Genomic DNA, 14,580 nt, shown 5'->3' on the forward strand with positions numbered 1-14,580 from the left:
TAAACTTTTGAGGTTGTTTTGTTTTCTACACAAATTTATTTATTTTTCCAAAATGGGAATTTTTTTCAAATGCAGTGATGTTAAAATTTTATCGATGGTCAAAAGTTTTCAATTTTTTAAATATTTTTTTCAAAATTGAAAACGTTGGCGAAATTTTATTTTGTCGTGATGTGAAAATATTTCCTTGTGAGGTGTCGAAGTTGCCAAAAAGAAGAATGTGAGCTTAAATTTTTGGGTGTTTTTAAAAAATTGAGGAGGAGGGAAATGGAAAATCTTTCAAATGATGAAATTTTATATCAAATCTCTATCAACTTATTGGCCTTTGTTTCCCTCTACACCTTTGAATTGGAAATTAACACAATCGATTTGAGGAAATTGAGAAAATCCTCAATTGCCAAATTGAGTAACGTTTTGAATTTTTTTTTTCAAATATTTTTTCAGTCTAATTTCTTGTAAAAATTTTTTCGAAATCTACTAGTAAAAATTGTGAACTATTATCGATGTGGCCTTCATTTCAGGGACCGATCTGAAAGTCTTCGTTGCTTTCTAATAAATCTAACATCCATTATAATAATTACTCCACTAAGTTCATCTACTAAAAATTTATCAGTGCGAGAAACGCTTTTAAGGACAAATTCTTCGATAGCTTTCGTCGATTTATAAATTTCTAATTTTAAAGTATTCAGTTCGTGGGTTGAAGACCGCCTCAAACCGATTCTAAATTTAATATTTGATTATTATATGCTGTTATAAGTACCTACATATTATGAACATGTGTTTGTCTAACAATACGATTCGAAATGAAATAAATGTACGCAGTTTAGTGTATACATAATATTATAGTTATCACGAGTAGTGTACTTTGAACTTGGCAAAAACGCGGCTCATTTTAATGGCATTACTTATTCTAAATTTAAAAGCTCGCCGATACTTGGTGGGCTTAATTTTCGCTCTTTAGATTTGTTTGCGATAGACGATCGACGTTATTTTCGAAAACAGCACCGACCAGCGAGTGTTATTCGTGTTCTGGTATGCTGATATTCGACGTGCGAATAGTTGCCAGTATTTTATACACTCGTGTTACTCGTACACTGACACAATAGCATAATAAAGGCAAAATTTTATCATTTCACGGCCGTAATTTCCAAGTTAAAATTTAGGCTGTTCGAATTTATACGTTCGTCTTTAATGGCACCTCTACCTACGTCGTTGTAAAGATGAGGAAAATTGAATAAACTTCAATTTTAGTTATCGAATTAGGTTCAAAACCTGAAAAACAAATTTCATAAAAAAGTAAATCACGTCATTTTATAAAAGTTTCCAATTTCCTAGCGGGGAACCTTTTTTTTAATATAATGGCAAAGAAATCGGAGTAGTTCGAGTATCTTTGAAATGAAAAGTCGTCGTAGAAAGAAGATGACGTAGTTGAAAATTTTCAGTGTTCGTTTCCTCATTCGAGGTGGAATTATTTTACAGGAAATTAAAGATGAACATTTTTCTCTTTTTTATCACGTGGGATCTATTTCATCGAGGAGAGCGTAACGTTTCTTTTTCCGAAATAAATTCTTTCCCTCTGTAATTAACACCAGTTTTGTATAAATGAAAATTGTAAAATGGTGTAATGTTTATGTGTTTTTCTGTCAATATTTAATATTTATTGATTATGTAGTTGAAAACTGAAACAGATATCTATACGAGGTATGGTATCGATGTTTTCAGTGTTTTCACTGGAAAGAATTTTTCGAATCGAGTAATTCGCACAAAGGTACCTATACAGAATAATTTATCGAGATTTTATGCGCATCAGGAATTTTACAATGTATCGGAATGTTTTATTTTTCTTATTCGTAGGGAAAATAACTAACAGAAAAATTTGCATGATTTTTCCGGGTCGCGAGCACTAAAGAATGTAATCGTAAGCGAGCTCGACTCGTTTATTGTATTGAAAGTTTATAGGTTGATTCGTTCTTTTTCTCTTTTATCTTATCTACAGATCACGAATCTTGAATTATTGCAAACTAATTCCTTTGAATGCGAGGAAAAAAAAACAAAACTTTTGTTTCTGAATTTTTTTTTGAGAATTTGTAAAATCCAGAAAAAAGAGGTCTTTTGTAGAGAAGGTTTTAGGGTGTCTTCAACGGTTCATGCTTTTGTACTACCTCCCCCCACCCAACGTTTCCAAGAAGTCCTGTTTATTAAAAAAAAAAGTCATTAAAGTTTTTGTAGGTATTCATTTCATCATTAAAATTTTTCATTTACTTATTTATTCTCTCTTTTTTATTCAAAATTTTAATTTAAAAAAATAGTTTTACTGAGTGATATATGGAATTTGAAGAAAAAAACCTGAATAAATTTATTTTGATCCCCTCTCCCCCCTGTAACCTTTCAAAATTGAATATTTGAAGAAAAAAAGTTCAAGTTTTCCATTTTGTAATAAAACTTTGAAATTCTCCTTTCATATTCTGCCTCTTTCAAATTTCAATTTTTCTCATTGGGGGGAGGGGGAGTAGAAGAAAAGATCTGAAAAGCTTATTTTTGATCCCCTCTCCCCTCCTTTATCTTAAAAAATGGTATATTTAAAAAAAATACAAATTTTCCACTTTGCAATCAAACTTTGAAATTTTCCTTTTATTTTTGGCGTCTTTCAAAGTTTCATTTTTTCATGGGGGGGGGGGGGGTAATATTGGATTTAGAGGAAGCAATGAAAAAAAAAAAAAAAAAAAAACGTTGATTTCCCCATCCTTTAAAAAATTGAAATAGGTATTTGGGAAAAGATCTGAAAATCCCAGAATTTTAAAATTTGGTTTTCCAGTAAAGTGTTTTCTCGAGTAATGCAGAAATCTAAAAATAAACTGTCTCCCTCCTCTCATTGAAAAATTTCCTGTTGTAAGTCGTGCTTCTGTACCGTTTTTCATGTTTCCCCCCTTGTTAGATACCCTGAGCTGGAATTTTGAATTTTCAGAGAGTCCAACAGTCCTGATCATCCCATGCTCATGTGTCCTGCTGTTCTGCTTTTGTACTGTTTTTTGTCTTTTTTTCCCCATCAAGCTGCAAAATCCGTGTTTTTTTTCAAAATTGCATGTTTTTGCCGAAATTGCTCAAAAGGTTCTGTTTTTTCTGTCAAAATTGTCAAAAAAGAAGGTCTGGTTTCATGACCAAAAATTCCAGAAAGATCTAGTGTTCTGCTAAATATTGCCAAAAAAGTCTGTTTTTTTTTGCCAAGAAGTTTCGTTGATTTTTTTTTTACAAAAACGACCAAAAAGTGTTGATTCTTACCTTGGCTGCCTGAGAAGTCTTGTTTTCCAGTTTTCAAAATTACAAGATAAAAATCCCGTACTTTGACGATATTCAGCCAAAATTGTCAGAAAATTTATGATTTTGGTCAAAATTTGCTGAAAATAATCCAGTTTTGTGTCAAAATTGTTCAGATAGCTCTTTTTTCCAAAATGCTCAAAAAGTCCTCATTTACGTCAAAATTGTCAGAAAGTCTCATTTTTTTATTAGAAAAAGAAACTCTTGCTTCTCAGACAATTTATTTATTAGTGCCTCAATCAGCCCTTTTATGATGAAATTTCTTTCAAAAATTTAATGGAAGAAAATTTTAAAATGAAGAATTGTGGGGTTTGGGCGTTGTAATCTAAATGATCGGTTTTCTGAATAAATTTGAGCAATAGATATCAATTTTAATCTCGAAAATTTGATATGATTTTCTATATTTTGTCGAAATCGATTAAATAAGTAGCATTTTTTTACGTGATTCATTTGTAAAGTCATTAATAGTGCAAAGGTTGCGAAGCATGACTCATGCACTATACGTTCGACGATTTTTTTTCATTCAATTATCTGTGATATTGTTGCAGAAGATAGTTTCGTTAATGAAATAATTTGGTCTTATCAATTTGTGAAATAATTTTCGAAATAGTTTTGATACGATACGATACGTCGTCAGAAGCTATGCGATGTGTACCCTATTACGTACCTATAGTACAACACTACAACAAACTTGGTTGAAGAACTGTAAATAATAATAAATATTGTCATAGCTCTTTGACGTTTTATTGTTATCGCGTTTAATAGATACTCGTTCGACATGCAGAGGCAGACTAAAATATACCTATGCGAATTTGGAATTTGTGTAGGTGAACCGCGAAGTGTAGGTAGGTACATAGATGGCTATCCAGGTGCTTCTGCCCAATATTAAGCGTGTAAGACGATTAAAATGAAAAGAAAATCTATAATGCTCGCGAGAAAGATGGCTCCTATATAGGCACTTTCACCTCGATCGCACTAACGAGTACACTTAGAAATAGATGTCGAATGGTTGAAGGGGCCACTACATTAGCAAAGCAAACCGATTAAAAACACTACACTAAAGACTAATCGTCGCCGCTCGCCTTACACCTAAACTACCTACCTACTCGTACTATATCGACAATCGTTTGTACATTATCATCGCTATACACTTGTTAAATTAATTGTTAATGCCGTATAATATAATTTGTCGAGTGTCTGTATAAATGATTCGCTCTTATCTGTAGGGCACTCGTATAGTTTCGAGTTACTTTAGTTTATACATACCTTTACCTACCTTTGTTTGCGCGTTCGAGTTCGAAACGAGTGATATTTTGCGATAAACGACGAATAAATTGAATTTTCCTCGTTTGCGTGTATACGACGAGTATATGAAATTTTCCCCCCTTCGACGTCCTCCCTGTCTGTCACGAGTGTGATTCTCTTTGAATGATATGAAATGAGGAACTTGATTGAGAAATTGATAATGCGAAATTAGATTGTATACAATGACTAAGGCAATATTCACGTTGCGTTGTAACGTATCGTAATTTTTAATTCAAACTCATTATCTATTCTTATTGAGGTGTTTATTACTTATCGATGTGAATCAATTTTTTTAATTGAAAAATGAATGTTTCGGTAAACCTTTTTTTTCTTTTTCTTCTTTTTTTTTTTTTTTTTGGATATGAGAACATGAGATGAAGAAAATCTCACAAAAAGCTCCCCCCCCCCCCACAAAGATATATGTAATAATCAGCATAAAATGTTATACTTCATATTTAGGGTGATTTTTTTTAGAATTTTTGAGTATGGTCGTAATGAAGAAATTATCAGTGTTCAGCATTTCCAGCAACTTTTTGGAAAATTGCGAAAAACTTATGTTTAAAAAAAAGAACTTGACAATACTGATCGAAAAATGGGCGACTTTGCATTCCAAAAATATGTTTCCACAGCTTCAGAAATGATATCTTTCGATGTTTTGGCATGATTAAAATGAAATATTACTATTAGCGAAGAAAATATTTTCATTCTAAAATTTTAAAGAAAGTGTTCTTTCAGTTTTTTTTGATCTTGAAAAGGCATTTGATAAAGCCTGGCGACGGCTGGCGTTATAAGATTCTCCAAAAATTACATTCCATTGGAATTAGAGGACATTTGGCCTACTTTATTCAAAATTTCTTAGCAAACTGTACTTTTAGTGCGAGAGTTGACAATACATACTCAGAATTTTTTGAAATTGAAAACGGAGTCCCCCAAGGTTCAGTTCTTAGCACAGTTTTATTTATACTTTTGATTGATGACATTTCCAATGTTGTTTCTAGACCATTTCTCTGAGAATCTTTGCTGATGATATAAACATTTCCTTTCGTTCAAATAATATTCAACTAGCTCTTCAAGTAATCCAAGAAACCCTTGAAAAAATTGAATCATGGGCAGATTCTAATGGTCTAACCTTCTCAGAGTCAAAAACCCACTGTATACTTTTCACCAAAAAAAAAAAAAAAAAAAAAAAAGATTCCTCCAGATCTCATTCTCAACTTCAAAGGACACTCTTTACCGGTACAACAATGACCATGCTAATTTCGATGTGAATGTCGACCCATCCACATCCGTCACTTTTGGATGCCACATGTCAATGTGAATTAGAATTGAATTTTGACCCTGTGTCGAGCTAATTGTCGATGTAATTGTCGACTGATGGTGATCTGCATTTGTGTTGACAATTGGCTCAACATGGGGTCAAAATTCACATCGACATGTGGCATCCAAAAGTGACGGATGTGGATGGGTAGACATTCACATCAAAATTTATGTCGATCTCCTGCTTTGTAAAATTATAAAATTTGAGTTTAAAAATTAAAAATTTTTTTTTCAAAAATGATTTTCTCTGATGTGGCTATTGCTTGTGCTGAAAATAGCATCGATGCAAAGTCCACTTCCGAAGAAGTACATACAGACAAAAAGTCTGTATACTTAATCAAAAAATTGAACAGAAATTCCTTATATCAAAGATGGTGCCATACTTTATCTAAGAGTACTAAACTAATCCATTTTCATGTCAACATGTTGATGTTAATGTTGATGTGAAATTTGACATCAACAAATACATGCATCCACAATATCAACATCATATCATCTACTCGTATGTACAACTCCAAACTGTAGAAAAGTGAATAATTTCATCAATGCCCTAAAAAATTTGTTTTCCTCATTGAACAAGATCATATTTTTGAATGTTTACTAAACTTTCAGACACTAAAACAGAAATTTTAATTCTGGAAAATTGGTCGACATAGTTGTAGATGTAAATTTTGAGCATCAAATTTTACATCTACTTACATGTTGAGATGGCATGTCAGGGTATCAGAAATAATGAGAAAATTTTGAAACTTTTCATTTACCTGGCTTTAGTACGGACAGAAGATTCCTACTAAATAATTAATTGATCACGTTTCCATCATTATGTTGAAAAAAAGGACTCGATGTAAATGTCAACAATTGTTGTGTGGGTAGAATTCAAAACCACAACTAAATTTCTTGGCTTAACTTTTGATAGAAAACTAAATTGGACTCCTCATTTCCTAAAAGTAAAGTCTGATCTCATGAAACGCCTAAATCTGTTGAAAATAATCAAAAATACGAGTACTAAGTATAATCCATCTCGCAAACTCCTACTTCACTCGTATAAATCTCTAATTCGCAGTAAAATTGAGTATGGAAGCCCATGTTTTGCAAATATCTCAAATAAGACTTCAAATATCCTAAAAACAATTCAAAATTCAGCCCTAAGGATCTGTATGGAGCCCTCTATTCCTCTCCAATAGATAGCATTTATTGTGAAGCAGCAGAATTACCCCAGATTTTAGAAGAACTCTCATAACAAACAAATTCATCTCAAATGCATCCACCAACCCTTCCCATCCACTCCAAAACTCGATTAACCCACCAAACCCCCAAAATTTTGACCATATTATAGAAGGACCCATTTATAATTTCATCACAATGTTGAATGATCTTCAAATCAATCCTAAAACTCTCATCCAAAAACCAATATTATACCCCCCTTGGATTCTAAAGCCTCCTCAAGTCAATCTACAGCTTTTCAACTACTCAAAAAATAGCCACTCTCCACTAATAAAACAGAACTATCTTGAACTGTTTATCAGAATACAAAAAATTCAATCTCTGCTTTACAGATGGATCAAAAATACCAACGCTTCACTCAGGATATGCCTACTCTATAAATGATAGAATTTCAAATTTTAAAATCCATGACTGTTCTTCAATCTACACTGCCAAACTCGCAGCTATTTTCCACTGTCTCTGTGATATACTCACTTTCTTATGAAGTAGAAAATAAGTCCTTCTTAATTCAAAGTGATTCCCTCAGCTCACTAACTGCTATCCAAAATCTTTTTTCCTATCACCTTCTAATTCAAAATATTCATAAAACTCTATTTGACTTACAAAATTCAAACTTCTTCATACAGTTTATGTACGTAGTAGTACGTACCCAGCCACGTTGGAATCTTAGGAAATGAAATTGTAGATATTAATGCAAAATCTGCCGCCACCCTTTCTCCCCTTACTTTTATCTCAGCTGACCACCTCAAATCTATCTTCACCCACCGCACACTTGAGAAATGGCAAAACTTTTGGTCCCTCCAAACCACAAACAAGTTCTTTCAACATAAAAAATCAGTCCTTCCTTGAAAAAACCTCTTCCACTTAAACAGACTTGAAGAAATCATTATAACCAGATTGAGAATTGGCCACACAAAAATCACACACAATCACCTCTATGAAAAGGCCCCAAAACCCACATGTTAGTTCTGCCTGTCAGAACTTATATATCTGTCCAACACTTACTATTTCACTGTCCCTCCTTACATCAGCACAGACTACCCCTACAAATAGATGAAAGATCCCTATTCATACCAGACGACCCTTCCAAAATTAAAAAATTCTTAGACCTAATCAAAAAACTTTACCTTACCAACTCGATCTAAATCTCACACGACGTGTGTAAGAATCAAGTAATTACAAACACCCCAAAAAAAAGCCAAAAAATAAACTACTTGTCCTCACATAAAAAAAACTGGTTTCTATGTTGTTTGGAAGTGTTTTTTAGAATGGAAATGAACATGTAGTGAAAAAGTGGTGATTTTCGTCTGAAAAATTTCATTAGATACCCTAAAGTGGTCTTGGATTTTGATGACAATGGTCTAGGTTAATGCAGAATCTCAAATACACTATTTTTCGGGTCTGGACCATTTCTACTCAAACATGTTCCAACTCAAAATGAAAATTTTCATCAAATAATATTTGTCCATAATCCTCCAACATTTTTTTTGTTTTTTTCGCTATCCACCTTAAGTAGACAATATTCAATTATTCATACATGCTCTTTAATTTAAATTCAATTTTTTACATTTATTATTTTGTTACGCAGATGGACGAGAATATTTTACGGCACGATGGACGAAATTGTAACAGAAGATGGCGCACCTCCTAAATTCATCACCCAAGATCGAGGTTTTTTTGCTTGGATTATGGCTACTTTTAGAATCAAGTTAGTACCAAATATGTATTCATTTAATTACAAAAAATCACATACATCGTAATATTAATAATACAAGTAGGTGCATAAAATATCATAATGACTCTCTCGTTAAAAGTGAAAAAATTTCGATCGGCGAACCCTTTTGAGTAATTCTGGAGCCTACAGATTTTTGAAAATTTCAATCACCAAAAAATTCACCCAATGAAGTTGGAAAGCAAAAATTCAATTCATATACCTTAATATCAACTTGCTCAGTTGATTGGAAATGGATTCAAGTTGTTCTGGAGCCTCCAGCCGTATTTTGGAAATTCCAGGTTTTCAAAAACTGTCATAAAAACCGTCTGCCGGTTTGGAACTGATATATTTCTCCAGCGTTTATGACTTTTTTTGGGAGAGGGGGGGGACTGTAATTTCCCCAAAAAAAATTGGAAGCTCCAGAACGACATAAAAACGTCTCTAGTTCGGGATGCGAGCAATATGAGCTATTAGAGTAACTGTGAAAGAAGAAAACGGCGGTGGCGAATTGTCTCGCAGATCTCGTTAATTTTTTCGGAATGACGTGTACGTGGACGTGCTTAGTTTTGACCAGTCAACGATCACGACTAAGTATAAGTACTTTTTGCCAACGCGTAATTTAGTAATTTTCTTGAAAATACGATAAAAATTTCGTCACCGTTGTCGTGCTGGTCGTCGATTTGATAGTGTGTTCTTGCCTTCATATGAGTCAACATGCCAGATGACGAATGATTACTATACGAGGTGAATAATATTGTGCACTATGCAGCGTTCAAATGTAGGTAATTTTCCACCTTCAGTTTTTCCTCCTGTGAAAAAGATTAATTCACGAGCTAAATACTCGTACTACATATATTGAGAAGAAGAATCGACCGATAGTTGTGTGCTGCTTTTTAATAATGCAGAATTAAACTACTTGATGCTGTTGTCGACTATCTCGTATGTAGTATGTACTTGTGCGGAAACATGCGGTGCGTTGTTACGATAGGACTAGATATACGGGCATTGATCTTTCAACTAGTAGTCGCGGTGAAGGGTAAAATGAGCGAAGAGCGATGGCAGAAATTATTCAATATTGCGGCAGATAGCTATGTACTTATAAAATGTGAACATTGGACAGCTAGGTAATGATGATCGAGCTATGCTAAAGAGGAGCTCAGCGTGGTTTTAAATTTAAAAAAGCAGGTTTTTTTGTTGTTATGGAAATGACTGACTGTGAGTGCTGCCGAGGTGACGATGACGTGTAACGAATCCGATAAATAGGGCGATTGTTTTATCGGAGGTAATAATATATATATTGTCGAATACTTATGTATTGTGTACGAGTAGGTTGAAAGGTACTTTGGACGCGGGGAATACCAACGGCAGGTCGTGTGATTAGATAAGAAGCTGCGAGGAATTTTCTTTGCCCTGCTAAAAGAAAAAAACTAAATGTTGAAGGAGTTGAGCAAGTCTTTTATAGAATTATTTGCTTATGGGCCATGATTCTGTATAGAGTATGAGTTCTGATGTTGAGGGTTGAAGGGATGGTTTAATAAAATACCACCAATATTGGAGCAAAACTTGGCACGTGGTTAGATATTTTTTTTGAAAAAATTTTCAGAAAAAAATTAGTATCGGTCACGTTTTTAAATTGATACGTGTACATACACTTAATTTGTAGGGTTTATGACGTACCTACGTATTAATTTAAATCAGAAAATGTTTTTAAAATATTTGACTGTTCTGCTAAGAATTTTTCCATCACTCGACAAGTTCTGACATCGGTACTTTTTTGAACCGGCCCTCAATTTTTATGTCTTGTCTTATTCCAGAGGACTGTTACCACAGACAGCCAAATTTCAGGTGCTGAGTTGTATTTTAAAGTTTGAGAAATTTTTGAAAACCTCAAGTTCCATATGAAACTCTAGAATTGATGAGATTTAGGTAGAAAACTGAATAGAAATGATGATGGTAATATAAAAAACTAAAATTGAAAATCGAACAGAAAACTTTCAAAATGAAACTTGAAACTCGAAAGCTAAAACAAAATCAAAAACCAAAAATGAAACGTAAAACTGACATTTAAATCAAAAACGGAAAATGAAAATAGTCAAAAATCGAAAATGAGGTTGAAAATTCTGAAAACAAAATCAAAAATTAATAAGTTAGGTAAATTGAAAACTGCAAATGAAATTTTTGAAAATTCTGATTCTGATTTCTGAACATCGAGCAAAAAACTGAAAACGAAACAAAAAATTAGAAGTTCTGAAAATCAAATCAAAAACTACTCGTAAAAATGAGTTGAAGGGTTGAAATATCTCGAGTATGCTTAGCTAAGCCTTTTCTAGATTTATCTGAATTTTGGTTACTTTTTCTGAATTTTTTATTTAGGTTACCAAAGGTACTTTTTTTTTGAAAATTTTCCAACATCCAATTTTTTCAGATCTAATCCTCGATATGCGAAGAACACAAGAAAAAGGGTCTCGCTTATGGCCAAAAATAATAAAATAGTAACGATTCCAGCCATTTTCAAAGTTGTCAAAAAGCCTCGTTTCTCGCTAAAATTTTTTAAAAATCGCGATTTCTCGTGGAAGTCTCATTTTTTTCTAAGAAAATCCTATTAAAGTCTCATTTTCTGGCCAGAGTTGCAAAAAATTGTCGAAGGCAGAAAAAGTGTTGCTTTTTCAACGTAAATTGCAAAAAGTATCACTTTTTTGCCAATAATTGCCAAAAGGTTACATTTTTTCATTTTTTGCTAAAATTGTTAGAATCTTGCTTTTTGCAAAAAATTGACAAAACGTCTCGTTGATTAGAAAAATTGCTGAAAAATCGCACTTTTTCCTCAAAAATTGAACACTGTAAAGTTGAGCTTTTTTGCAAAAAATTTCCAAAACGTGCCGCTTCTTATCGAAAAATTGCAAAATAGCCCACATTTTTCGACAAAAATTTCGGAAGAAAGTCTTTCTTTTTAACGAAAATTCTCGCTTTTTGGCGAAATTGCTACCAAGTTTAGCTCTTTATCTTTCAAAAATTACCCAAACGTTAGAGAAATGAAAGAACTTAGGGAACTCCTGAACTTGCTATAAATTAAATTTTTGAGTTCTTCTAATGATTCATACATTTTGAAATTTTTTTAATACATTGACATTGATGTAAGAATTTGACTTTTTTTCTACGTCTTGTTTTCAAGTCATTTAATCAAAATTTTTACTAGACTGTAAGGGTAAGGGCGCCTAATATGGACTGGTTTTTTGTTTTTGATTGCCATGGCTGCTGTAATTGAGCTAAAAACTTGGTTGATAGCTCAAAATGTACCTACATCTATCTAGTTTCATATTCCAAAGCCTCAACATTTTTGAGAAATTTCAAGTGTGTCAAAAATATCATTTTCTGAAAAGTGTCAAAAATCAAAAATTGAATTTTGGGTTCCTAATATGGACTGTTTTGAAAAATCAAAAAAAAAAGCGCTGAAATCTCCTAAAAATACGTTCAATAGCTGAAACACTGTTAAAATATGTTTAATTAAGACAATATGAGTAAATTCTAAGTGGGCCAAATGAATTTTTTCCTGAAAGTTGTCAAAATTTGAAAAGTCAATTTTGGGTCCCTAATATGGACTAATTCATCGTGAAATTAACTAAACCCATAACAAATGTACACCAGTCCATATTAGGCTACCCTATAACTTTGAACTTTGAAAAATCATAAGTATATGTACCTTGAATAATTTCTAAATTGTCTTGATTGATTCAGAAAACTTCACCACTTCTTAATAATAATAATAAAAAACATTATAGGGTGTCCCCGGAAAATTTTTCAAGAAGCCGGATTTTCTAAACACATGAAAAAAATTTTGAGGTTTTCAATTTTGTTTTTTCCCTCTAGAATCGCGAGTTTTCACTTTAGGGAGTTGATTTTGGTCTCATTGTGTTTTTCTGTGAAAAATACATCAGATTAAGCTTGTACCTGCCAGGTAGTGCTAATAACCACTGAGATTGAGCGTCAGTCCATATTCGGCACCAGTCCATATATAGCACCCTTACCCTTATTAAATTGATTTTTTTTTTTTTTAAATCCATCCACTCTATTTGATAGGTAGGTAGGCAGGTATCTTGATGAATGATGATGCATTTTCATCGAATTTTGTTCGCCTGCCTCTCACTCCTTCCAATTTCATTTTTTTTTTTTTTAATGAATCACTGATAATATTGGAACATAAAACTATTGAACTAGTCTGTAAAATACTACAGGGTGTTCCAGAATAACCTTTCACATTTTGGTGAGCACTGATCTGCGTTCAAATGGTGTTAGGGGAATGGTAAAAGCGGTTCCAGGTAGCCAACACATGCCGAATTATGTTTCAGTATTAATTTTTTACCATGGAGAAGTGGACGGCTGTGCAGCGCGCTTTTATTGTAAAGGCCTTTTTCAAAAATAATGACTCTTACATTAGTGCAATTCGTGCCTTCCGCAAACATTTTAAACTTACCGGTAAAAGTGAAGTGCCATCGAGGCCAACAGTGAAATTATGGGTAAAAAACTTCGAGAAAACCGCTCATGCTTGTAAAAATAAGCCTACAGGTCGGAAAAGATCAGTAAGAACGCCAGAAACAACGGACCGAGTAAGGCATTCAGTACAGACTACCCCTACCACTTCAATACGTAAACGAGCGTTAAATTTAAAAATCAAACCAACTTCTCTGCAACGAATTTTATCTGAAGACCTCAGTTTCCATCCATATAAGATTTTAATCATTCAAAAGTTACAAAAAACTGATTTTGTGAGAAGAAAATCATTTGCCGAGGATATGCTTACAAGAATTGATACTGGTGAGATTCCATTGAACTCGTTACTCTTTACTGATGAAGCTCATTTTTATCTAAACGGTGATGTGAATAAACAAAATATGCGCTACTGGTCGACAGAGAATCCGATGATAATACACGAGAAACCTCTACACTCCGCTAAGTTGACTGTTTGGATGGGCGTGGCTAAATTCGGTATAGTGGGACCGTATGTGTTTGATGAAACGGTGAACGGTGAGAGGTATCGCAAAATGTTAAACGAGTTTCTCATTCCTGAATTGAAACGCAGACACAAGTATAGAGTTACTTGGTTCCAACAGGATGGCGCTACCTGTCATTCCGCAACGGACACGATTTCTTTATTGCGTGAGCATTTTGGTCATCGAATAATTTCGCTGAACACAGAAATTTCATGGCCACCTCGATCCCCTGATTTTTCAGCATGTGATTTTTTTTTATGGGGTTACCTCAAGTCAAAAGTATATCAAGATGATCCTAGGACTCTGAAACAGCTCCTAGATAATATTATTCGTGAATCAAGACTGATTAGAAGAGAAATGCTCAACAAAGTGTTCAATAATTTTAAAAAACGTTTGGTCGATTGTGTCAAAAATGATGGAAAACATCTTGGTGGAATAATTTTTAAAACTTAATTTATAATGAAAACTCAAATATATGGTCTAAAAACGGCACATTTCTACTTCATTTTGGTTATAAAAAAATTTCCGTAACCATTTTTCTCTCAGAGCTACTAATAAAACAAAAGTGAAAGGTTATTCTGGAACACCCTGTATCTGTGGAATAAAACTGGTATACAAAAGTCCTATAGGGTGAAGTCCATATGTAGGTAAATTTTTTCTTCTCTCGATTGTTCGGCAATCTATTATTGGTCCCAAAATAATTCTTCACCGTGATTCTTT

At 33.3% G+C, this 14,580-nt stretch overlaps 1 protein-coding gene across 1 annotated transcript in view; it reads left to right on the top strand.

The window, feature by feature from the left end:
• The window catches only part of Tmem63 (transmembrane protein 63), a 43,326-nt gene that overhangs the window by 5,929 nt on the left and 22,817 nt on the right, over window positions 1-14,580 (top strand). Inside the window, exon 4 of the mRNA XM_065369652.1 lies at window positions 8,747-8,866. Coding sequence (XP_065225724.1) covers window positions 8,747-8,866 — 120 coding nt within the window. The remainder of the gene's footprint in view (window positions 1-8,746; window positions 8,867-14,580) is intronic.

The sequence above is a fragment of the Planococcus citri genome, chromosome 5, assembly GCF_950023065.1.
Source record: "Planococcus citri chromosome 5, ihPlaCitr1.1, whole genome shotgun sequence".
Classification (NCBI taxonomy): domain Eukaryota; kingdom Metazoa; phylum Arthropoda; class Insecta; order Hemiptera; family Pseudococcidae; genus Planococcus; species Planococcus citri.